At 41.2% G+C, this 27,430-nt stretch overlaps 2 protein-coding genes across 6 annotated transcripts in view; one reads left to right on the top strand and one right to left on the bottom strand.

Annotated features, from left to right (window-relative positions):
• LOC111975614 (E3 ubiquitin-protein ligase RNF13) overlaps positions 1-5,734 on the top strand; it is a 102,176-nt gene extending 96,442 nt beyond the window's left edge. For all 3 annotated transcript variants that reach the window (XM_024004036.2, XM_024004037.3, XM_024004038.3), the window contains 2 exons: positions 1,922-2,002; positions 4,177-5,734. In XM_024004036.2, the coding sequence (XP_023859804.1) occupies positions 1,922-2,002; positions 4,177-4,532 (437 nt within the window). In that variant the 3' untranslated portion in view covers positions 4,533-5,734. The remainder of the gene's footprint in view (positions 1-1,921; positions 2,003-4,176) is intronic.
• Positions 5,735-15,921: 10,187 nt separating this feature from the next.
• LOC111975434 (profilin-2) lies at positions 15,922-22,766 on the bottom strand. Of its 3 annotated transcripts, none has more exons than XM_024003712.3 (3): positions 22,274-22,766; positions 19,841-20,033; positions 15,922-17,697 (listed from the first exon to the last, which is right to left on the bottom strand). In XM_024003712.3, the coding sequence occupies exons 1-3, from the start codon at positions 22,400-22,402 to the stop codon at positions 17,600-17,602; spliced, it is 420 nt and encodes a 139-aa protein (XP_023859480.1). In that variant the 5' UTR covers positions 22,403-22,766; the 3' UTR covers positions 15,922-17,599. The 3 variants fall into 3 exon arrangements, with proteins under 3 accessions (XP_023859480.1, XP_023859481.1, XP_024003326.1); XM_024003713.3 differs by lacking the exon at positions 15,922-17,697 and adding an exon at positions 17,704-18,076; XM_024147558.2 differs by lacking the exon at positions 15,922-17,697 and adding an exon at positions 18,086-19,164.
• Positions 22,767-27,430: the final 4,664 nt, after the last annotated feature.

The following is a 27,430-nucleotide window of genomic DNA, read 5'->3' as shown; positions in this document are numbered from 1 at the left end:
AAGACATACAAGACCACTGATAATCTCCCTCGATCTGGGGCTCCACGCAAGATCTCACCCCGTGGGGTCAAAATGATCACAAGAACGGTGAGCAAAAATCCCAGAACCACACGGGGGGACCTAGTGAATGACCTGCAGAGAGCTGGGACCAAAGTAACAAAGCCTACCATCAGTAACACACTACGCCGCCAGGGACCAAATCCTGCAGTGCCAGACGTGTCCCCCTGCTTAAGCCAGTACATGTCCAGGCCCGTCTGAAGTTTGCTAGAGAGCATTTGGATGATCCAGAAGAAGATTGGGAGAATGTCATATGGTCAGATGAAACAAAATAGAACTTTTTGGTAAAAACTCAACTCGTCTTGTTTGGAGGACAAAGAATGCTGAGTTGCATCCAAAGAACACCATACCTACTGTGAAGCATGGGGGTGGAAACATCATGTTTTGGGGCTGTTTTTCTGCAAAGGGACCAGGACGACTGATCCGTGTAAAGGAAAGAATGAATAGGGCCATGTATCGTGAGATTTTGAGTGAAAACCTCCTTCCATCAGCAAGGGCATTGAAGATGAACAGTGGCTGGGTCTTTCAGCATGACATGATCCCAAACACACCGCCCGGGCAACGAAGGAGTGGCTTCGTAAGAAGCATTTCAAGGTCCTGGAGTGGCCTAGCCAGTCTCCAGATCCACCCCATAGAAAATCTTTGGAGGGAGTTGAAAGTCCGTGTTGCCCAGCAACAGCCCCAAAACATCACTGCTCTACAGGAGATCTGCATGGAGAAATGGGCCAAAATACCAGCAACAGTGTGTGAAAACCTTGTGAAGACTTACAGAAAACGTTTGACCTCTGTCATTGCCAACAAAGGGTATATAACAAAGTATTGAGAAACTTTTGTTATTGTCCAAATACTTATTTCCACCATAATTTGCAAATAAATTCATAAAAAATCCTACAATGTGATTTTCTGGATTTTTTTTTCTCATTTTGTCTGTCATAGTTGAAGTGTACCTATGATGAAAATTACAGGCCTCTCATCTTTTTAAGTGGGAGAACTTGCACAGTTGGTGACTAAATACTTTTTTGCCCCACTGTAAATGAGTCATCCCGCAGTGTTTATCATTATACCCTGATGAAGACAGCTTGTCTGTCGAAACGTTGGACTTAAATATTTTTGCATCTGAGCTCCTAGAGTGTGCGGCTCTCCTTTATTTTTTAAGGGCGGCCCTCTCTTGGCAGGTTTTTTGTGGTGCCATATTCTTTCAATTTTTTAATAATGGATTTATTGGTGCTCCATTGGATGTTCAAAGTTAGGATATTTCTTTATAACCCAACCCTGATCTGTACTTCTCCACAACTTTGTCCCTGACCTGTTTAGAGAGCTCCTTGGTCTTCATGGTGCCACTTGCTTGGTGGTGCCCCTTGCTTAATGGTGTTGCAGACTATGGGGCCTTTCAGAACAGGTGTATATGTACTGAGATCATGTGACACTTAGATTGCACACAGGTGGACTTTATTTAAATAATTATGTGACTTGTGAAGGTAATTGGTTGCACCAGATCTTATTTAGGGTCTTCATAGCAAAAGGGGTGAATACATATGCACGCACCACTTTTACGTTTAGAATTTTTGAGCATTTTTTGAAACAAGTTATTTTTTTCATTTCACTTCACCAATTTGGACTATTTTGTGTATGTCCATTACATGAAATGAAATTTAAATTACAGGTTGTAATGCAACAAAATAGGAAAAATGCCAAGGGGGTGAATACTTTTGCAAGGCACTCTATGAGTCAGTTGACAGTAGTCTGACTCAGCCCGTCATTTAAATAAATACGGGCTACACAATTGAGTAAATTAAAATGTCTTTATTAAGAGGACTTTTCTGTATTTTGTTCTGCCATTGAACCGTGTGTCTTTTGTACCTAGGGGACGCCTACGATGTGTGTGCCATATGCCTAGATGAGTACGAGGAGGGAGACAAGCTCCGGGTCCTGCCCTGCTCTCACGGTGAGGCTTGGCCTGCCATGCCCTCTACCCCCTCCTGACACACACACAACCACACAACAACCTACTACCCTAAACCCATCTATTTGCCACCAACCCTCTCTGCTACTCCTCTGCTATTCCTCCCCTTCCTGTACCCCACCCCCATCCAGCAACCTGTGCTCCACCCCCATCCAGCAACCTGTGCTCCTCCACTGCAGTCCTCTAGATCAGTGTTTTTTGCTTTTATAACTCTAGTCCTCAAGTACCCCCAAAAGTACACATTTTTGTTGTAGCCCCAGACAAGCACACCTGATTTAAATGAGTCAACTAATCACTAAGTCCTCAATGAGTTGAATCTGGTGTGCAAAGAAAATGTGTGCTGTTGGGAAACACTATTGTGTATCTAGAGCAGTATGTGAACACCCCTTCAAATTAGTGGATTCAGCTATTTCATCCACACCCGTTGCTGACAGGTGTATAAAATCAAGCACACCGCCATGCAATCTCCATAGACAAACATTGGCAGTTGAATGGCCTTACTGAAGAGCTCAGTGACTTTCAATGTGGCATCGTCATAGAATGCCACCTTTCCAACAAGTATGTTCTTCAAATTTCTGCCTTTCTAGAGCTGCCCCGGTCAACTGTAAGTGCTGTTATTGTGAAGTAGAAATGTCTAGGAGCAACAACGGCTCAGCCGCAAATGGTAGGCCACACAAGCTCACAGAACAGGACCACCGAGTGCTGAAGCGCATAAAATTTGTCTGTCCTAAGTTGCAACACTCACTACCAAGTTCCAAACTGCCTCTAGAAGCAACGTCTACACAAGAACTGTTCATCGGGGGCTTCATTAAATGGGTGTCCATGGCCGAGCAGCCACACACAAGCCTAAGATCACCATGCGCAATGCCAAGCGTCGGCTGGAGTGGTGTAAAGTTCACCGCAATTGGACTCTGGAGCAGTGGAAACGCGTTCTCTAGAGTGAGGAGCAGTGTTTTCTGGAGTGAGGAATCACGCTTCACCATCTGCCAGTCCGACGGACGAATCTGGGTTTGGCGGATGCCAGGAGAACGCTACCTGCCCTAATGCATAGTGCCAACTATAAAGTTTTGTGGAGGAGAAATAATGGTCTTGGGCTGTTTTTCATGGTTTGGGCTAGGCCCATTAGTTCCAGTGAAGAGATATCTTAACGCTACAGCATACTGTGCTTCCAACTTGGTGGCAACAGTTTGGGTAAGGCCCTATCCTGTATCAGCATGACAATGCCCATGTGCACAAAGCAAGGTCCATACAGAAATGGTTTGTCGAGATTGGTGTGGAAGAACTTGACTGGCCTGCACAGAGCCCTAACCGCAACCCCATCGAACACCTTTGGGATGAATTGGAAAGGCCGACTACGAGCCAGGCATAATAGCCCAACATCAGTGCCCGACCTTACTAATGTGCGTGGCTAAATGGAAGCAAGTCCCCGCAGCAATGTTTTCCAACATCTAGTGGAAAGAGTGGAGGCAGCAAAGGGGGGACTAACTCCATATTCATGCCCATGATTTTGGAATGAGCTACATTCCAAAATCGACATACTTTTGTCAATGTAGTACAAAACACCAGGTCATGTGATGTCTCCGTGGGAGACAGTCTGAAAGGCTCTACTGCACCCTGTGCTGTTCCCTGAACCATGCCTGTCTGTATCATCCCAGAAAATCATCTATTTGGATCCAGCTCACTTTGCTGCATCTAATATCCAGCTGGCCTGACCGCTAGTGTTCTTAGAAAACCGCCGTAGCTTCTGGACACTGTCAAGCTATACTAATACTGTATACAGTACTGGTAATGTAGAAGTTAAATAGACTAAATGCCATTTTCTTGGTGAAAATGGCTGGTTTTAAAGCATTATTTCCTGAAATGTCCACAATCCCCTATTTGTGAACCTATTAAGCTTAAATCCTAGTATTGTAATACATTAAGCTAGGTTTGCCTTTGAAATTCCCCATTACCCTCTCCAGGTGTTGTAGCCAAACCTAATCAAAATTGTCCACCCTTATATAGTCATGGTACAACATTCATTCAGTAGATAACAAGCACACCCTTAGGATTACCTTGTGTGTTGTACCTTTGATTTACAACCCTAGAAAAAACCTATATGCTGCCTATGATTGTGAGTGTACTGACCTTTTTCCCTGTCCTCTCCCTCCCTCCAGCTTACCACAACAAGTGTGTGGACCCCTGGCTGACCAAGACCAAGAAGACGTGTCCTGTGTGCAAGCAGAAGGTGGTCCCCTCTGCGGGCGACTCAGACTCCGATTCGGAGGAGGGCGACAGCGGGCCCGATGAGAACGAGGTGTCAGAGAGCACCCCGCTGCTGCGCTCCCTGGCCTCCACCAGCGGCCACTCCTTTGGCACCATGTCGGGCGCCTCACGTTCCGAGCCCGATCAGGAGTCCTCCGAGTATGAAGACGACCACCTGGACACCAGCGACGACAGCGAGGTCACCGTGGAGACAGTGGTGCAGCTGCAGGAGCCTCGTCCTGACGACCACGACCCAGTCCGCGCCTGATTGGTTGGCCTGAGTTGACAGACAGGTGGCCGGTCCCCCGCCCCTCTCTCCCACTCACCCTATGGGGTTGCAGAGACTCACGCTGGAGGCGTGGTCAAGAGGATTTGTTTCATTTTTACATCTCTGTTTAATAAAAATCTATTTTATCTCCCTCCAAGTTTAGAATGCAAATCACCATAATTCTCCTTTTGTTGTATTTTTAACCTGATTACTGAAGGGTGGGACAATGTGCAGATGGTGTCTGGATGACAAGATGAGTGTCATCATGTGTTTTGGGCTGTATTTTACTCTGGTTTGTCAGTATGGGGTGGTTTTCTGCAGACATCCTCTGACTAGGGTTATACTCTATTCACTGTGAGAAAGGACTCGATAGTCTCATGTGCACGAGCATGCTTGACACCAACTGTGAAGGAATGCATTGAGTATATAAATAATGTATAGATCACCACAATTAACATCTTAAAACATTGATTATTTTGTAGCCTGTATATCTGTAGTCTGGGGAAGCAAAAAAAGTTAGTTATATTGTATATATTCCTGCTGCATAGAAATATCTAAATCAAAGTACTATACAGCAGCCTTTTATAAAATCGATTGAGCTGACCTTTTCCATGTGAATATATAGAAACGATAGGCCATGGGAACTGGGTTTTGCCAATCGGTCTCTACCCTGAGACCCTGGAGCCAGTCGCTCATCTCAAGAGTATGATTTTGATGCGACTGATATGTTACGTTGGCCTGCACAGACAAAATTAAGCCAAACCGGTTATGCATTCAGCCAAAGGAAGATTGGGCAAACACACAGCATACCTATGTTATGGGTAAGCTCTCAGCAGTCGTGTAATACAAGCAGAGGGGGTGGGGAGAAACAGTTTTGTTCAGGTAGTACCCGCGTTTACACGGCTACGAGCAGCCTGCTGTAGACTTCATTTGGCTGCTCTCGACACATCACAGACCACTTCTCTGAAATGCATGATGCCACTGGTGGATAGGTCTTGCAACATGTATTTGGTTTCACGTCATATTGTAATATTGTACGTAGGAAGTTCTACAAGTAAAAATCGTTTTTTCTACTATAACTTGAACTGTTCTATGTTGAGTCCTGTTGCCTTTTTATTTGATGTCTTGTAAACATCTTATGCTCGCTCACACATGCCTGTATTCAATTTAATTTCACTTCAATAAAGACACTGTCAACAGAATGCTGAGGCCTTCCATCCATTTCAAGAGGTTTGTGATCAAGAGGCACAAAGCTACGGTGATTTAATGAAGTGTGTTCTTCATCGTCAAGAGTTTTATGACGGATCAGAACAAGTAGTGGATCAGTGGCCCATAAACCAGCTACGTTACTGTGCTCTGTGGCCGTGACATTGGTTTCAAAAGCCCCATCTCTTTGATCAGACTTATAGGTAACATGGTGGCCTGGATCTCTCACCATTACATAATGGAGACGATTAATTATTACTTCCATTTTGGTCTGACAATCAGCTCTGTATTGTGTCCAATTGATGCAGGTTCGAACATGAGAAAAGGCCTGAACTGTGTAATACTTGCCGAGTCCTAGACTACACTAATTATGCCATAAGCGTATTCGGAAAGTATTCAGACCCTTTCCCTTTTCCCACATTTTGTTACGTTACAGCTTTATTCTAAAATTTATTAAATAAGAAATGTTCCTCATCAATCTACACACAATACCCCATAATGACAAAGCAAAAACAGTTTTTTAGGAATTTTAACAAATTTATAAAACAAAAACAGAAATACCTTATTTACATAAGTATTGAGACCTTTTGTCATGAGACTTGAAATTGAGCTCAGGTGCATCCTGTTTCCATTGATCACCATTGAGATGTTTCTACAACTTTATTGGAGTCACCCTGTGGTAAATTAAATTGATTGGACATGATTTGGAAAGGGACACACCTGTCTATATAAGGTCCCACAGTTGACAGTGCATGTCAGCAAAAATCAAGCCATGAGGTCGAAGGAATTGTCCGTAGTGCTCCGAGATAGGATTGTGTCGAGGCACAGATCTGGGGAAGGGTACCAAAAAATGTCTGCAGCATTGAAGGTCCCCAAGAATACAGTGGCCTCCATCATTCTTAAATGGAAGAAGTTTGGAACCACCAAGACTCTTCCTAGAGCTGGCCGCCCAGCCAAACTGAGCAATCAGGAGCAGAAGGGCCTTGGTCAGGGAGGTGACTAAGAACCCGATGGTCACTCTGACAGGCGCTCCAGAGTTCATCTGTGGAGATAGGAGAACATTCCAGAAGGACAACCATCTCTGCAGCACTCCACACGCCACTCCTCAGTAAAAGGCACATGACAGCCCGCTTGGCGTTTGCCAAAATCCACCTAAAGGACTCTCAGACCATGAGGAACAAGATTCTCTGGTCTGATGAAACCAAGATTGAACTCTTTGGCTTGAATGCCAAGCCTCACATCTGGAGGAAACCAGGCACCATCCCTACGGTGAAGCATGGTGGCAGCATCATGCTGTGGGGAAGTTTTCAGCGGCAGGGACTGGAAGACTAGTCCGGATCGAGGGAAAGATGGAGAAAGTACAGAGAGATCCTTGATGAAAACCTGCTCCAGAGAGCTCAGGACCTCAGACTGGGGCGAAGGTTCACCTTCCAACAGGACAACAACTCTAAGCACACAGCCAAGACAATGCAGGAGTGGCTTTGGGACAAGTCTCTGAATGTCCTTGAGTGGCCCAGCTAGAGCCCGGACTTGAACCCGATCGAACATTCTAGAGAGACCTGAAAATAGCTGTGCAGCAACGCTCCCCATCCAACCTGAAAGGCTTGCGAGGATCTGCAGACAATAATGGCGAAACTCCTCAAATACACGCTGTGCCAAGCTTGTAGTGTCATACCCAAGAAGACTCAAGGCTGTAATCACTGCCTAAGGTGCTTCAACAAAGTCCTGAGTAAAGGGTCTGAATACTTACGTAAATGTGATACGTTTTTTTATTTAATAAATTTACACACACAAAATATTGAAAACTGTTTTTGCATTGTCATTATGGGTATTGTGTGTAGACTGATGAGGGAAAAAACGATTTAATCAATTTTAGAATAAGGCCGTAACGTAACAAAATGTGGAAAAAGCAAGGAGTCTGAATACTTTCCGAATGCACTGTATAGCCTAGTTGATTTTATTAAAACACATAGGGTGTGTCTAAATATGGATAAATACAAGTTTTAAAATTTGATCAAAAGAAGACTGCTCTTGGTCGACCAAGATAATTTTTTGTCAGGGACAGCCCAAGTAGAAATGCCGGTTAATGAACTTAAGATGCCCCAAAAACTTCTGAGGGAGAACCCCCAGACCAGCCGCCAGTTGATGACCCCCCCCCCCCCCACTTCTAAAACCAAAATTAAGCCACTGGTAATGATCATGCTGTTTAATCAGTTTCTTGATATGCCACACCTGTCAGGTGGCTGGATTATCTTGGCAATGGAAAAATGCTCATTAACAGGGATGTAAACAAACTTGTAGCAACAATTTGAGAAAAATATGTTTTTTGTGCATAAGGAACATTTCTTGGGTCTTCTATTTCAGCGCATTAAACATGGGACCACCACATGTTGCGTTCATATTTCTGCTCAGTATAATTCAAATTTATTTTAGGGAAAGTTTAGCTTCCCCTAGATTTATGGACGCACCACCTATGCTTGCATATTAAAAACATAACCCCACATAACATCCATTTGCTATTCGAGTGCAGGCTACAGATGACATGTTTTTGTTTGTGGGCCATTCTAAAATAGTTCCACATATATTAGTAGGCTCTATGTAAAATAACAAATTAAATGAATAATAGTCTAATAGGTGAGAATATTATCAAGTGCTTGTAAAATTGTGAATGAGAGACTGATGAAGTGTGTGCAGACTTGGCAAGAAATAGAGCTGAGCTCATGCCTTTCATGAGACTTCTTTCAAATCATCATTAGAGGCGCATCATGCAGCCTTAGAATGTATTAAACATCTAAATTTATAGCCTAACATTTATATTACAATTTAAGTTGCATTCAATTAAGCATATACAGTTGAAGTCGGAAGTTTACATACATTTAGGTTGGAGTAATTAAAACTTGGATTTCAACCACTCCACAAATTTCTTGTTAACAAACTATAGTTTTGGCAAGTTGGTTAGGACATCTACTTTGTGCATGACACAAGTAATTTTTCCAACAATTGTTTACAGACAGATTATTTCACGTATAATTCACTGTATCACAATTCCAGTGGGTCAGAAGTTTACATACACTGAGTTGACTGTGCCTTTAAACAGCTTGGAAAACTCCATAAAATGTCATTGCTTTAGAAGCTTCTGATAGGCTAATTGACATCATTTGAGTCAATTGGAGGTGTACCTGTGGAAGTATTTCAAGGCCTACCTTCAAACTCAGTGCCTCTTTGCTTGACATCATGGGAAAATCAAAAGAAATCAGCCAAAACCTCAGGAAAGAAAATTGTAGATCTCCACAAGTCTGGTTCATCCTTGGGAGCAATATCCAAACGCCTGAAGGTACCACGTTCATCTGTACAAACAATAGTATGCAAGTATAAACACCATGGGACCACGCAGCCATCATACCGCTAAGGAAGGAGGCGCGTCCTGTCTCCTGGAGATGAACGTACTTTGGTGCGAAAAGTGCAAATCAATCCCAGAACAACAGCAAAGGACCTTGTGAAGATGCTGGAGGAAACAGGTACAAAAGTATCCATATCCACAGTAAAACGAGTCCTATATCGACATAACCTGAAAGGCCGCTCAGCAAGGAAGAAGCCACTGCTCCAAAACCGCCATAAAAAAAGCCAGACTACGGTTTGCAACTGCACATGGGCACAAAGATCGTACTTTTTGGAGAAATGTCCTCTGGTCTGATGAAACAAAAATAGAACTGTTTGGCCATAATGACCATCGTTATGTTTGGAGGAAATAGGGGGAGGCTTGCAAGTCGAAGAACACCATCCCAACCGTGAAGCATGGGGGTGGCAGCATCATGTTGTGGGGGTGTTTTGCTGCAGGAGGGACTGGTGCACTTCACAAAATAGATGGCTTCATGAGGAAGTAAAATTATGTGGATATATTGAAGCAACATCTCAAGACATCAGTCAGGAAGTTAAAGCTTGGTCGCAAATGGGTCTTCCAAATGGACAATGACCCCAAGCATACTTCCAAAGTGGCAAAATGGCTTAAGGACAACAAAGTGAAGGTATTGGAGTGGCCATCACAAAGCCCTGACCTCAATCCTATAGAACATTTGCGGGCAGAAATTTAAAAAAGCGTGTGCGAGCAAGGAGGCCTGCACCAGCTCTTTTTTTCATTTTTTTTTTTACACCTTTATTTAACTAGGCAAGTCAGTTAAGAACAAATTCTTATTTTCAATGAAGGAAGGAATGGAGGAGGAATGGGGGAGGAATGGGCCAGGAGGAATGTCAGGTGGAATGGGAAGCTTGTGGAAGGCTACCCGAAATGTTAAGTTAAACAATTTATAGGCAATGCTACCAAATACTAATTGAGTGTATGTAAACTTCTGAACCACTGGGAATGTGATGAAAGAAATAAAAGCTGAAATAAATAATTCTCTCTCCTATTATTCTGACATTTCACATTCTTTGGTGATCCTAACTGACCTAAGACAGGGAATTTTTATTAGGATTAAATGTCAGGAATTGTGAAAAACTGAGTTTAAATGTATTTGGCTAAGGTGTATGTAAACGTCCGACTTCAACTGTAGGAAGACCTGTTTCTTTGTTAATCGCTCAACACAGAATAGCCAGTCCATTGGAAATCTTTTGGGATAAATATTAGAGGTCGACCGATTAATCGGAATGGCCGATTAATTAAGGCCGATTTCAAGTTTTCATAACAATCGGTAATCGGCATTTTTGGACATCGATCATGGCCGATTACATTGCACTCCACGAGGAGACTGCGCGGCAGGCTGACTACCTGTTATGCGAGTGCAGCAAGGAGCCAAGGTAAGGTGCTAGCTAGCATTAAACTTATCTTATAAAAAACAATCAATCTTAACATAATCACTAGTTAACTACACATGGTTGATGATATTACTAGCTTGTCCTGCGTTGCATATAATCGATGCGGTGCCTGTTAATTTATCAATGAATCACAGCCTACTTCGCCAAACGGGTGATTTAACAAGCGCATTCGTGAAAAAAGCACTGTCGTTGCACCAATGTGTACCTAACCATAAACATCAATGCCTTTCTTAAAATCAATACACAAGTATATATTTGTAAACCTGCATATTTAGTTAATATTGCATGCTAACATGAATTTCTTTTAACTAGGGAAATTGTGTCACTTCTCTTGCGTTCTGTGCAAGCAGAGTCAGGGTATATATATGCAGCAGTTTGGGCCGCCTGGCTCGTTGCGAACTGTGTGAAGAACATTTCTTCCTAACAGAGACCGTAATTAATTTGCCAGAATTGTACATAATTATGACATAACATTGAAGGTTGTGCAATGTAACAGCAATATTTAGACTTATGGATGCCACCCGTTAGATAAAATACGGAACGGTTCCGTATTTCACTGAAAGAATAAACGTATTGTTTTCGAAATTATAGTTTCCGGATTTGACCATATGAATGACCTAAGGCTCGTATGTCTGTGTGTTATTATATTATAATTAAGTCTATGATTTGATAGAGCAGTCTGACTGAGCGGTGATAGGCAGCAGCAGGCTCGTAAGCATTCGTTCAAACAGCACTTTCCTGTATTTGCCAGCAGCTCTTCGCTGTGCTTCAAGCATTGCGCTGTTTATGACTTCAAGCCTATCAACTCCCGAGATTAGGCTGGCAATACTAAAGTACCTATTAGAACATCCAATAGTCAAAGGTATATGAAATACAAATGGTATAGAGAGAAATAGTCCTATAATGACTACAACCTAAAACTTCTTACCTGGGAATATTGAAGACTCATATTAAAAGGAACCACCAGCTTTCACGTTCTGAGCAAGGAAGTTAAACGTTAGCTTTTTTACATGGCACAAATTGCACTTTTATTTTCTTCTCCAACACTTTGTTTTTGCATTATTTAAAACAAATTGAACATGTTTCATTATTTATTTGAGACTAAATTGATTTTACTGATGTAGTATATTAGGTTAAAATAAGTGTTCATTCAGTATTGTTGTAATTGTCATTATTACAAATATATGTATATATAAAAAAAAAAAGGCAGATTAATCGGTATCGGCTTTTTTTGGTCCTCCAATAATCGGTATCAGCGTTGAAAAATCATAATCGGTCGAGCTCTAGTAAAAATCCTTTCTGTTTTATTCAATTGTAGGCCTATTTTTCATACTATAAAATGCCACGGAATTCTAAGCAAATCTTTGTCTGCTAAATGAACTAGTGTAGCACACAGCAATATGGCATATCCCGCCAACTCAGGGCCTAACATATGGACAACTCAGAATATGCTATTCTGTTCTTCTGAAAAAGGCTAACATTTTTTCATATAAGGTTTCTTTACACCTGTCTAATGGATTTATTGTGATGGTGTAGGCTATATTAAATGGATTTATTAGACTTTCAAAATATAGATGTTCCAAGGTCCGCATCAGTGGCTTGTACGCTATGCTTGGAAGCCAGGAGATGCTACATGTGTTTGTTAATGAATGGTCAATTACTGTGAAACCAGTAGTTATTTGCATGACAATCACCAGCTGACAAAATTGAATAACTGCCACAGCCCTATCAGCAACTCAGGAGTAAATGTCAATTGGCTTTTCATATCTGAGCAGGTGGAAAAAAACAGGTGCGGTAGAGAGCGAGCGAGAGTCAAAACAGCAGGCCCGGGATAACACATGGGAATAGTGTGTTGATATCCCTAATATTCAATTAATATAGATTTGTATTTAAGTTGATTAAAACACACAAAAACTACAGTTATGCACATTGTGCATCTAGCCATGGTGCCTTTACCAAGATTAGAAACCTCTGTACTCTCTCCAAGACGTTTGGAGTGGACAGGTAGTCACTGATGCAGAGAGAGGAATTAGATCAGGGTTGAGGGATATCAGGGATAGAAGACCTACAAGTGGTGGATTAAAATGCTATCAAGATGACTAGTCGGTAACTACTAACGCACTTTTGGGTGGGGGCATTGTCACATTGTTGTCTTTCATTCATCCAGGTGATTCATTTTTTGGTCCACCACCTGTACCTTTTTAATAGACAGTAGAGAGGGAGATTTTAAACTGTCTTCAGACAAGCTTTAGGAAGACAAGTTGAACTAATTAATAAGAATAGCAAATGTTAATCAGCTTTCAGATAATTGAAAGTTGTGTGTGTTATGGTCTTTGTGCATGGCGTCTTATCCACAGAGGGCCAGTGTGGGTGCAGGGTTGTGTTCTAACCAAGCAATAACACCTGATTCAACTAATCAGGTCTTGACTGAAGTCTGATTAATTGAATCAGGTGTGTACTGGATGGCAAGAACAAAAGCCACACTGATCTCTGTGGACACTCCCCTGTTATAAGTGATACTGTCATGGTTAACAGCAATGATCAGTTTATTTTAACTTTAGTGTAAATCTAATTTTACAAAAGAAAATGTCAGTTTGTAAGTTTTGAACATTTGGAAATTAAAATGTATTATTTAAGAGGTGAGTTTATTTGGAACACCCATTGGCTTCAAGGCTACACTCAGTACCCATTTAGCCCAGTCCAGACTTTTCACATATTTCATCAAATATTTGTCTTATTAACATGTAAGTCAAAACTTCGAGATTAATCTGTAATTTTATATTAACTTTTTCTAGAGCAGTATATGTTAGAAATGTCTAAATTTAGATTATGATGGGATAAATGGTTACACTTACCCTAATTTGTTCGTTCGACATGGTGGGATCTTTATGCGTCTGTAAAATGTAATATGCAAGAAATGGCAGTGTAAACACCTATGTGCAAATATTGATATAAAAACCATCATATCGAAGTAAACTTGGTGTCACACGATTATATGGTGTGTGCTACTCCCACTATGACTCAGGAAACCATGCAGTTTATTAGTCTACAGATTAAATAAATGATGAACTTCACAGGATGGTGAAAGTGCACGATGATCTTAACACTCCTTTCCAATAAATATCGATGGTCTGATTTGGGTGACATGATGATCAATGCTTGACTGCCGTTTGACAAATACAAATATTCTCGTTTATCCAATAATCTCATGTAGACCAGCCCACCCGCAGTATTTGTGAGCTGTTGGCTAGTGTACATGCCAAGACCAGAGTACGCATACTTGCTATTCAACCCAACAGTTTGTGACAAAACTAACGGCAGAGTTAAAAATGCGATGGAAACACTGAACTTTGGATTTTTATTCGGTACATGAAAACATATGCAAAAAAGTACATTGTCTGCACTACATCACACAATTTCTGCAACAAGTTAGTTTGGAGGAAACACTACTGGTGGGAAAATGTGCATATTTTCTTTATATAGATTTTCGAATATTCACAAAATCTGTCACCAATAGGATGTAAACATGGCTATAGTTAAGACTTGATAACCGTGCATTGAAATAGCGTAGGAACTATCCACACGTAGGGAGGCCTGTGGCCACTTAGAGACACCAGTCAGTGTTCTCATTGAAACCCTTGTAATTTTGTTAATCTCATGTTGCACCTACCCCACATTTTCCAGGAAGTCTTATGTAACTGAATGTATCCAGAGTATTTTCTAATGTCATTATATACAAATGCGGTGACAAGTATAATAAATGTAAAACGCACAAAATCAACAGTATTGTTTGGATTCAATCTCGTCATTATATACAAATGCGGTGACAAGTATAATAAATGTAAAACGCACAAAATCAACAGTATTGTTTGGATTCAATCTCGTGTCAGGCGAATTGTGTACACTCACCTTTGGTCTAATAATGTATTCATCTCCAAACTGTTCCCTTTCAGTTGCTACCATGGTTATGCATAAGATTTCATTTTTCTGTAAAACTAGAGCCCTGCCGATGGGTTTGTCAGATTAAGTTTTTGTCATCGAGATAGCTGCCAATATACTGTTTTAGTCAGGAAATAGTTTTCCACAATAAATTCTCATAAATTGCAATCCAAAATAGCAATTGTCCAATAAACTATGCTTAAAATGTTGATTTCATACATTGTGACAAAACGAGAATGTCAACAAGCGTTCAGATAAGCATGAGATTCTCTTCCAACAACAACTTGACTGACCATTCCACCCGGTATTCAGTAAATGGGATGGGGGATCCCATTTACTGAATACCGGGTGGAATGGTCAGCCAATACCAACATAGCGGTAAAAAGCCCACATCAGTTGATACAGGTTTTCAATCAGCCGGGCTCTAAGAAACATTTTAAATTTAAACCTATGCATATAGGCCAATTCCCAAAAGGGTTGATGGAACGCTGTGAAGCCAATACAAATCACTTGTCAAATTGTTGTTGTGATACTCTTAATTCCCCCAGTTTGGTTACTTCTACAGAAACCAAGACATTAACTAGATATGACGCATTTACCATCGGGTTACGTCATCTCACGTCATCAATTCAAGTCTTCAATAGTCTACTACAAAGAAATGCACATACCCCGAATTAGTCCGGGATGCAATCCGACTACGGGTTGTGAAAATGGCTTTAAGAAAATGTTCCCACTTCACGGAGATCGCCTTCACGATAAACGCTGCCTGTTGGCTGAATCGGAAATTGCCTTCAGAAGCTGCGTTGTCGACAATTGAATCCGGACCAGTTTAATAATTGTTGCTTCCCCAATTCTATGCTGATACGAAAGGTCAGACCTAAGCCATTATTTCAGTCCATCTAGCCCAGTGGTTTTCTAACCCCTCCTTGGGAACCACCAGCAGTTCCATGTATTTGAACTACGGTAATTCAGAGCTAGCACACTGTATTCAACTAATTACGAAGCCCTATTAGTCCATCAGGTGAGCTAGTTAAAGGATACAGCAACATTTTGAAACATCTGGGTGTCCCCCAGGAGAGGTTTGAAAACCACTGATCTAGCCAATCACCCACTGTCAAGGCAATGCACATTTTGGAATGTTACCATCAGGCCCTGTGGGGTTCCCAGGCCTAATTCTGCCACACTGACCCAGCAAACATCCTCGTTCTTTTCTACAAAAGGAACATCTCCACCGTGTTTATCGGCAACATACCTTTAAGGATTAACCAAGAGCATCCCAGTTGAACTATTTATCTCCAGGCCAGGGTAATAGGAACCTCCAGACCAATTCCAATTTAATAATAAAAAATAAAAACTGCTGCTCTGGCTCAAACTTTCCTTCAAAACAGAGAATACATTTCAACTTGAAAAGCAAGAAAGTACATACAATCAATCTGGTTGGAATAAATTTATTTGATCGGTCTGTAAACAAGGTGATAAATCAATTTATGGCATTTATTGGTTTATGCATATGAAATCCAATGTGTTAGACTATCCCAGGTGTAAGAAATGTGTAGGGGGAAGAAATTAACAAAAATCAGCAAATAAGATTTTAATTAGTACACATGCCACAAGGCCTGAACATTGGAGTAGATGCTAAAACACCCCTAATAGTGCCAATGAAATTACCCCTTACTGGGCAGCAGTTAAAATCCATCACACAATAGCAACAGATCTCTACTTTATGGCACAGGATACCCATGTTTTGTATTTTAAGTATCCACAAGACAACCAAAGTGTTCTTATTCCAACCAATCCCATCTCCCATTAAATTGAGTGTCATTTCTACTGTAAGTTATTTTCAATTGGAAATTACATTAAGTACCGAGCCTGAACACAGTTTGATACCACATCTTAGTTGATGACTAGAGAACAAGGCAATTTATTCCACAGTTGTTTCTTCACACAGCATGGGTTTTCAAATGCAGTAATTCATTTCTTTAAAAAAAAAAAAAAAGTTGACAAATGAGGAAACMGATTTTGTCCMAWAACYACYWCCCCCCCCCCCCCCCCTTATCTGGTGTCATGTGATAGTGTGGTTTTATGTTAGTGTTGTTTTGCCTTCAGCAGAAAGATGAGGCTAGCAGTCATCCTTCACAATGATGTAGCTAGAGCAAATGTATAAATACCCAAGCTGCAACAAAAGTTGGTCCTAAGAAAAATTCAAACTGGACACACTCCAGATCGTTATGCTGGGATATCTACTGTCCAAAATGGCAGCCTTAAAATAAAAAATAATATTACAGGAGCTGGCAAACAATATTTTAAGTGCCTGAGCCATTGCAACGATGGAATGTCCATGGGGTTCATGTAGTCAGAAAGGTCATGAAGAGGGCGTGGGAGGAGATTCTACCTGCGTCAACGTTGTTTTGCCATTTGATTCAATCAATACCAAAATGGATTGGGCTCCCCCCCTTAAAAACCCATCTGGGAGAGGGGGCTACGGAGGACTTTAAGGTGTAGTGGTTGGAGGAATATGCCTCCTGAGTACTGATGGAGTGTCACCTACTATGAACAAACAGGATGGGAAATAGGGAGGGAGGAACAGACATTTGGCAGGAGTTACAGGGCACGCGGAACAGTATTTCAGTAGGCTCAAAGATATGCATGCAGTTTCCCCTCCCAGACATGCTCTAGAAAAGGAAGACAATATGAGCTTGATTACTGCTCAAGTGCTCCAAAGGCATCGGCTGCTAAAGGGTCTGAACTACCGGGCACCATCATATGAAATCTCAGTTTAATTTAGGTTTCCTTCACTTTAGGGTTTTCACTGAGCATTGGCTAGAATGGTGCAGGTCTTTATAAGTACAGATTTGTCACAATGTCCTGTTAACAACATGCTCATCTTTAACTATGGTGCAACAGTAGTGCTAGAATGGAATAGAGTACACAGTGTGAATGCATAAAGATGACTGGAAAAAGACAAGAGAAAGGGGGATAAATAAAATAAAAATGGAGCAAAAAAAATGGGAGGGGGCAGAAAAGAAGCAACTACCAACTAGAACTGGAAGTACTGTGAAACGCAAGAGGGTGGAAAGGGTGAGCTGCTAGGAGGCTGGGCAGAGGCTGCTTTAGTATCCAGACTTCCTCAGGTAGTCAGCCATTGTATACGCTTTCTTGTTGAGCTGCCCTCCATGGACACCTTCCTTTCCCATGACTAAAACCAATGCTGGAGTACACAAGAAAAAAAAGCACAGAAATGAACAGACATGGTGGTGGGGGGGATAAGAAACCACTTTTCCCCACTAAAGGTGGGGCTACATTGTTGACTGCAGGGTCTTAAACATGTGGCCCTGCACTGCCAATAACGCTGCCAGGGCTCATTTTAAATAGGACTGCTTGAAAGGAAAATGTTAACAGCATTCTTTGCTTTAACATTTTTATTTTGTGTTTTTACTTTACTTCTCCCCTCTTCCTCAACTACTACACTTGGGCTAATTCAAGACAAAACTAGAACCCTGAATCCCTTAAGTATTTTGCCATTGAGTATGCCTTCTTATTCAATCCGCCTCCATGGACCCCTTCTTTGCCCAATACAAGAACCAAGACTGAAAGAAAAGAGAGAAGGGAAATTGAGAAAATGTGAAGTTAGATCATTGAATATTAAAGAAATTTTCAAACCGAAACAAGGTGGTGGACAGGGCTGGTTAGTATGAAGGAAGACATAGGAAGCTCACCAGAGGCCCCGTTCATGGCCAATACGCAAGCATTCATTTTCTTATTATGGCTGCTGCCCTTGGACTGGAAGAAAACATGCAAAGCTCCCACTAAAATTATGCAATAGTGCTGACCATTCAAGCCCATTAGCCTAGAGTATAACAAAACACATCTAGCCTACTCTTCTGAACTAAGGAATGTCTGAATCATCCGCTTATGTTAACAAAGTCCATAAATGGCTTTTTTACCCAGTCAGAAGCTATGACAATATCAGCACAAATTGCTCCATTCTAAACTGGTGTAAAAGGTGGCAATGACAAGTCCTGTAAATCAGAAACAAAACACTGGCCTAAGCCTACCCTTTACTTTATCCACTACTTAGCTATGAGTCTACATGGCATGCCAGCAGCAGGGAGGAATAGGAAAGTGAATGCTTCTACTCACTACCACCAACACTAATGCAGTACACATGCAGTCAGCATGCTTGTAGTACCTCTCCTCAATACATATGAACAGCAGCAAAATCCTTGAGTGCCACTATCAGAGTGGAAATGCCTAAATTGACCGGGACTAGGGTTAACATGTGATGGGGAATAACCTGAACTTGACACTTAAGCGTTGATGTGAGGGGAAAAGGGAATCAATTACAGGGGGATAGGGAATACGCATGCAATTCAAGGTTGATTCGATCAGGAAGAAGACCAGAAGAGTGAACTCAGAAAAGGTTGCCCAGCTTGCCCTGTGACAGAAACATACACAGATGAGAGGTTGTGTATTGCAAGTAGGAGTGTCATGGACTTAAAGCTGCTAGGGACATAGGAGAATAGGGACCATAAAGGCTAAATGAACATTGGCACAACTCACAGGCATCTTGTTTTTCCGAATGGCAGGGCATCTCCCCTTCAATTGGGTGGCCCATCAAGACTTGTGGCTCATTTGACTAGCTAGCAGTTGATCAAATATTGTCCCTGAATCCAATCTGATGGAAAACGAACCTATTCTTTAAATTAAATGGTATTTGATTGGCTTCCTCAATCTGAAAAATACTTGGAATTGAACTTAAGTCCAATATACTGCATAAACCCCCTTTCCCCATACATAATAGCTCTGTGCTTAGAAGGGAAATTCCACTCAAACCATATTTTGGTACATGTTTCATTAGTCTACTGTTTGGGATGTCAGCAATCAAGTTTAAGCTACAGAACTTTCAAAATACAGAAAGCACCATTACGCATTTTCAAAGTTCTACATCTTACACTTGATTGCTGACATTCAAAACATTCAGGACCGTTTGAACAGTGAAACAAATACCAAAAGGCGTTTGAGTGTAATGTTGCTTAAATAACATAACTACAACATATCAATTAGATTACAAGTAAACTTTCCAATTGTATTATATCCCTTTCTACTATTTTAAAGCCCATCTAGGGCCTGATGCTACAATTTAGTGTAAGCTAAAGCATGATAGTGCCAATCATTTGTTGATTTAATGTGACAGACATAATTGCATCTGTCCCTTAAATACATTATATATTGAGGAGGTGAACACCAATATATTGTACATGCACAGCAAACTATAATTACAACCAAACCTATGCACTACATAGAGCCTTAAATTGTTTGATTGAGCAGTGAAGAAATGGGACAGGCATTACCTTTGCCGGCTTTGCCTATGGAAACGTTGTATGTGGGCTCTCCTCCTTGACTCTTTGTCCTGATGTCCATTGTCCAGTCCCCATCGGAGTGGAGGCTGTCTCTGATGACAGAGAACTTCTTTTGGCCTAGGGTCAGCCCGCCGCAGAAGAAAGCTTCTCGGTCCTTTCCTACTATGATGTCGATTTCGTCAACCTACGGATGAGCATTGATGGACAAATGTCAAGCATGTAAAGTTAGAAAGTCAAGCAATTTCATATGCATAAAAACATTTGTCATTACACTACAATAAGATAAGAGCATATGTGAGACCTTGTTTATTCTCTCCAATGTCTAAAACAGCAAGAATCAAAATTGGTTGAAAACTAGCAAAGCTTCAGAGGGAGCATTATTTGGTTAAATTAAAACATTTCAACAAAACGGCAGCCAAAAGCAGTCAGACATTTGAAATAAATGGGATTTTTTTGGAATCACTGTTGGGAGAACTTGTCAATTTAAGAATTATTGCAGTTCACATTTTTCCTACCAGGCAGAAAGGAACACATGCTGAAAAATAGTTTAGCCTACTGTGTGATAGAGATTAATAGTGTAACCATCTCAGCTCTCATAGGCCAGTGTCCATATTTGACTCTAGACCATTGAATGTATCCTTTAAATCATGTGTTCAGTGAACTAATTAAACAATCCAATACAGTTCAGTTGTATTTCTTTGCAATACATATCAGGCATTGCTTGACTGTCATGGTCAGCAACTGATGCCTAGCTAGTCAGATTTAGTATAGTTTGCCCATACAATTATTCAATGAAAGCAGACTGGTTTATTCTCAGGTTCCAAATAAAAATGACAGCACAAAGGCCTCACCCTCATATAGAATTGCACAATTATACAACAGTCCCTTCCTTTTCAGAAAAAAATGAAGGGAATTCAGCGTATTCAATGAGGCCATCTAAAAAGCAAAGTAGCTAGCCTGCTAAGGTTATGCCATAACGCCTTGGCAAAGCTAGAAGCTGGCCTCCTCGTGGAAGTCTCTAGAACACTAACATTAGAGGCTAGCAGAAGCCAGCGTAATTCACCAAGGCAACACAGCAGGACAACTGATTTGACAGCTTGCCTACAACCTGTAACATTTGAACATAAACTTAGCAGAGTAAATGCCAACTTATTAATGTAACAGCTATGAGAATGTGCCCAGACCTGGGTACCAAACAGTTAATGGTTAGATGTTTAACCATAGCTTAGCAAAGCCAAAGGATTCATCTGACTGAAAAATACCCTCTAATATCCGCACGGCAATCTATGATACAGGAATCGCAATTCATTAGATTATGGGTAATATCCTGTCGCAGTTCCACACTAGAAAGATAGCTAGTTAAAACGTACATGTTTATTAACCCGCGAACATGTAGAAAACTATCGAATAATTGTTCTGCACGCGCGTGAATTGACATATTAAACTGGTTTTGACAACACAAGCAACTCTAAATAGTTGATTTACATGCATCAATGCTAGCTAACAAAATGGAGGGCCCACGAATGACCGGACTGAGGCAATATGTAAAATAAACCTGCAGGCCAATTGGATGGTAAACTATTGTACAACCAATTTGCCTCGAGCTGGTGCATCAATTTAGGTTGCAATCCGATCAAATTGCGTAGACAGGAGGAAAAAAATAATAAATGCAGAGTGGAGGCGCCATCTTGGGAAATCAAAAGGGGCGAGAGCGAGGGCCTGATTCACAAATGCAACTGAATACCGCTGAGTGTACAAAGCAAATTGTGCATGTAACATATGCATGCAGCGTAATGAGCCAACATTTTTGCTTAATAACTTTCGAATCTGGGTGACAGGCCTGATTTATGCCTTTTCTCGCTCCCGACACCCCTCCCAAAGCCCGCATTGCCGGCTAGACATAACAGTAAACGCTACAAGACGGGAAACCGGTCTCCATTTAACTTTCCCATATCCCATATAGGGTATCAAATTGCTGAAAGCACGGTTGTGTTTCATTTGCAAGTTCTAGTTTAGATAGTTATCCACACATTAGTTAGGCTAACTAACTAAACATGTTAGCCAGCGGATTACCTCCTACACTTTCATGTTGAACAGTCAATGTTTAACTCAAAAGGAAAGCTTTAGACCTTAGCTATATTGATAACACCATGACATTTTGAATGTAGTTGTGGTTCTGAGCCTAAGCACTTACATTTCAAATAAACGTGCAAAAGTCTCTGTACAAGAAAACACCGGATACCATGTGTGCTAGCTTAGCCAACATTCAATGCCTGTCTCGAGCCTAACATTACCTTATCATTCCATCTAGGGCTTCCCCATTAGGCAAGGCCTTACTCCCATATTAAATGAACTAACAGCCTAAAATGGCGGCATTTCCCTTTGTTTGTAGATAAGTCTATAATTATTTGATTATGTACTTACCGTTATGTTAACAAATGTACCACCGGGAAACGATGCCCAGACATACTTAGCGTCCGTGTACCCAACAATGGCAGAGTCCTGGCAGCTGCCATCGGCCATCAGGTTATCCACGTAGCCTTGCCAGGACATACTTGCGTATTAGTTCAAATATGGAAAAATCTTAAAAATCTATATCTGACGGGTACTCTCGCACAACACTGAGGTTTCTGTAAACTATATTTTTCGGTGATTCTGGGACCTCCGACAATTCCCCAGTTCCGTCACGACCCCGCTTTCTTCTGGGTTTGACAGAGAAGAGAACCCACTGCATTCGAGCAGCGCCTGGGTGTAGTCCTTAAATAAATCACTCCGCGCAGTCGTTGTTAGGTTGAACTTCGTAGCAAATCGTAGGTTGTCGCGGATGAATAAAATGGGTATTACAGATCCAAAGAATTGGACCGTGTCTATTTTACTAACTTGTCAATATGCCGCTAACTACTATCGTTTGCTATCTTATGTGATATTTTGCGCAATCAGTATGTTTCCGAATCGGTTAATGGTAGGCTTAATTGGTCATATGACGTGTGCATACGTAGTCCTTATTTTCCCGCCACGATGCCCTTTTACCGGTATGAATCAAAGTTACAAAGTATCAGTCATCGGAAATTGTTGATATCATCAGAAGATTCTAGTGCGATAATTTGTTAGAACTCTATGTATTGAAAGCATGCAAGAGTTACATTTAATTTTTGTGATAGATTATATTCCTTCAGTTTAGAATGTTACTTATTTTACAACAAACAAGTCTGAGATCTTAATGACAGTTAAGAGAAACAAAACTAGCCCATTTAGCACAATTTTGATTTTAAATTGTCAGCTTAGAACAACAAATAAGCCTCCACCGTGTACCCCGCACATTATTAGAAATTAGAGGTTGCCATATTAGCTGATGTTTAATGCATGTGATTGAACTAGCCAGTTCTTGTGGCAGTCCAGGCCAGTGTGAGACCTATCACAAGAAACTTAGTATGCAGAATAAATACACATATTGGTTACTTATTAACTCACTCAGGGTGTAACAGGAGTAGATATCTATTTATTTTGTTAATCACCATATGCATGGAACAGCATGATACTTTTGATTGTCTGCCTAGTTCTCTGAGAGAAACTGTATTTAGCGTATAACAAAAAACGATCATATTGTGAGAAAGTGATTAACAGTGTGCTATCATGTCAACTGCTGGTCACTCGTTGTCATGACAAGGAGTTGATGGTAGCAGAAACAGATCTGGGACCAGGCTAACCTCTTTACACATCTCATCATTCACTGGTTCTGTGTGTGATTTATCCATGTAAAGCACTAGTCATTCACAGAGGTCCACATAGAAAGATGATACTGGTCAATTGCACTTGCCTGGCCAGGATTCTTTAATTGGTCAAGCAAGCTGCAGTCTCATCTGAAGGAGTCAGAGAAATATTCCAATTTGCTCTCACAAAAAAAAAAGTCATTTGGGAGTAGGCAGCCTTTTATTGCCCCAGAGAGGTAGAATGTGACCATTGTCTCTGTTTTTACCTGAGAGGATTCATTCATCCCTTGGCCCTCTCTCTCTCTCTTGGCCTCTCAGTAGTAGCTTATTGGGGTGGCAGGTAGCCTAGTGGTTAGAGTGTTGGACTAGTTACTGAAAGGTTGCAAGATCAAATCCTCAAGCTGACAGGTGAAAAAATCTGTTGTTCTGCCCCTGTGCAAGGCAGTTAACCCACTGTTCGCAGGCCATCATTGAAAACTTACATGAAAATAAGAATTTGTTCTTAACTGACTTGCCTAGTTAAATAAAAGTAAAAAAAATAATAAATGATTTCCCATGACCCCTTGTAGAATTCATCCAGTCCAAGTACCCTGAGAATTTGCATGATATTGCCATGTTGGGACTATTACTTCAGAGGTGTGGCTTGTTTTCTGAGTTCATTCACTTTTCCCGGATTGATACAAGGGTTGTAAGTAATATGTTCAGGCCTATTCCTCATATCACCAACTTATGTTCTATATGTACACACAACTTCCTCTTCTAACCTCCCAATTGAAAGAAACATAGTTATGTGACAGTCTTTGTTTTTCCATAAAGGTGCTGAGGCACATAGCAACAAAGCAATATTCTCTATGTAGGCCAGAATACCTGGAATTTCACCTCACCTTATCTATTTGTTATCAAATAGCCAATAATAAAGAAGGTGAACTGTACAAAAAATGTTTGTTAGTTAGCTGACCACACCCATATCCTTCCCATGTAGTTGGTTTCTAAGACACCCTTGTTGTGTAGGGGTAATTTGACCAACCAACCAACTGAGTGAGTTAGCCAGCCAAGGAGTCATGGACAGAAAGCTGACCCACTTTTATTTTGATTTTTCCAGAGGGAACAACTCAGCAATAGTACTGCTTTTGGTTGTGAGGCCTCCCACTTATTCTACATATTTTGCAGAAAATGTTTATGTTCTTAGCTCCAACGGTGCAGTAATACCTAACAATACAAAACAATACACACACATCCAAAAAAGAAAAAGAAAGGAATTGAGAAATATAGAAATATTAAAACGAGCAATGTCGTGGTCCGGAATATAAATATATACAGTATAAATATGATGTTGTGTATAGACATTATGGACAGTATGTGAGTAGAAAAGGTGTGTACAGCAGTAGTTATATAGGATGAGTCTTGACTAGAATACAGGATACTGTATACATATGAAGTGGGTAAAACGGTATGTAAACATTATTAAAGTGACCGATGTTCAATGACTACGTGCATAGGGCAGCAGTCTCTAAGGTGCAGCGTTGAGTACCGGGTGGTAGCCGGCTAGTAACAGGGACTTAAGTTCAGGTCAGGGTACTGGGCGGAGGCCGGATAGTGGTGACTATTTTATAGTCTGATGGCCTGGAGATAGAAGCTGTTTTTCAGTCTCTCGGCGCCAGCTTTGATGCACCTGTACGGTCTCCACCTTCAAGATGATAGCGGGGTGACAGGCCGTGGCTCGTTCACCCCGTGAGCATCAATCCATTGCTTTGTCATGTATGGATGGACCCACCCTGACTACACCACACCTCTCCTCTCTGCCAACGTCTGCCAAGACAGGACCAAATATAGGGGCTGGTGTGTGGGAATAGACTAGAACAGTGGTTCCCAAACTTTTATAGTCCCGTACCCCTTCAAACATTCAACCTCCATCTGCGTACCCCCTCTAGCACCAGGGTCAGCGCACTCTCAAATGTTGTTATACGATACACTATACGATACATTTATTAAGCATAAGAATGAGTGTGAGTTTTTGTCACAACCCGGCTTGTGGGAAGTGACAAAGAGCTCTTATAGGACCAGGGCACAAATAATAATATAATAATAATCAATAAATTTGCTCTTTATTTAACCATCTTACATATAAAACTATTTGTTCGTCAAAAATGGTGTATAACTCACCACAGGTTAATGAGAAGAGTGTGCTTGAAAGGATGCACATAACTCTGGAATGTTGGAATGTATTGGAGAGAGTCTCAGTCTTTTTCCACACGCAGTCTGTGCCTGTATTTAGTTTTCATGCTAGTGAGGTTCGAGAATCCACTCTCACATAGGTACGTGGTTGCAAAGGGCATCAGTGTCTTAACAGCACAATTTGCCAAGGCAGGATACTCTGAGCGCAGCCCAATCCAGAAATCTGTCAGTGGCTTCTGATTCAATTCAATTTTCACAGAACCGCTTGTTGCAATTTCGATGAGGCTCTATTGTTCAGATATCAGTAAGTGGACTGGAGGCAGGGCATGAAAGGGATAATGAATCCAGTAGTTTCGGGAAAGTACCTGCGTAATTGAGCACCCAGCTCACTCAGGTTCTTCGCTATATCACATTTGACATTGTCCGTAAGCTTGAGTTCATTTGCACACAAAAAAATCATACAATGATGGAAAGACCTGTGTGTTGTCCTTCTTAATGCAGACAGAGAAGAGCTCCAACTTCTTAATCATAGCCTCAATTTTGTCCCGCACATTGAATATAGTTGCACAGAGTCCCTGTAATCATAGATTCAGATCATTCAGGAGAGAAAAAGCATCACCCAGATAGGCCAGTCGTGTGAGAAACTCATCATCATGCAAGCGGTCAGACAGGTGAAAATTGTGGTCATTAAAGAAAAATGTAATTCATTAAAAAAAACGTGTCAATACTTTGCCCCTTGATAACCAGCACATTTCTGTATGTTGTAAAAGCATTACATGGTCACTGCCCATATCATTGCATAGTGCAGAAAAAACACGAGAGTTCAGGGGCCTTGCTTTAACAAAGTGAACCATTTTCACTGTAGTGTCCAAAATGTCTTTCAAGCTGTCAGGCATGCCTTTGGCAGCAAGAGCCTCTCGGTGGATGCTGCAGTGTACGCAAGCGATGTCGGGAGCAACTGCTTGCACTATATCTCCCTGTCATGGCTTTTGCACCATCAGTACAGATACCAACACATCTTGACCACCAAAGTCCATTTGATGTCATAAAGCTGTCCAGTACTTAAAAAATATCCTCTTCTGTTGTCCTGGTTTCCAGTGGTTTGCAAAAGAGGATGTCTTCCTTAATTGACCCCCCATAAACGTAACAGACGTAACCAGGAGCTGTGCTCGGCCCGCCACGTCTGTTGACTCATCCAGCTGTAACGCTTAGAATTCACTGGCTTGTATGTGAAGCAGTTATTGTTTCAAAACATCTCCTACCATGTCACTGATGCGTCATGAAACAGTGTTGTTTGATGAAGGTATTGTCTGTATGTTTTTTTTTGCCCCATGGCTTATTTTTCAAATTGGCCATTTTTTTTCTAAATGTCTGCGCAAGAGTGAAGGTTTCATAGAGTTGTGAGCTAGTACTTTGAGGAAAGGCACTACTCCCAATAGAAGTGAACCGCAAATCAATGTAGTTCTCATCATATTTGCGCCTGTTCGATGGTCCAATGTCCCTGTCTGTTGTTCGGTGCCTCTTCACTGTTGACGTTGAGACTGGTGTTTTGTGGGTACTATTTAATGAAGCTGCCAGTTGAGRACTTGTGAGGCTTCTGTTTCTAAAACTAGATACTCTAATGTACTTGTCCTCTTGCTCAGGTGTGCACTGGGGCCTCCCACTCCTCTTTCTATTCTGGTTAGAGACAGTTTGC

This window comes from Salvelinus sp. IW2-2015, linkage group LG16 (assembly GCF_002910315.2).
Source record: "Salvelinus sp. IW2-2015 linkage group LG16, ASM291031v2, whole genome shotgun sequence".
Taxonomy (NCBI): Eukaryota; Metazoa; Chordata; class Actinopteri; order Salmoniformes; family Salmonidae; genus Salvelinus; species Salvelinus sp. IW2-2015.
This window is presented reverse-complemented; position numbering and strand designations above follow the sequence as displayed.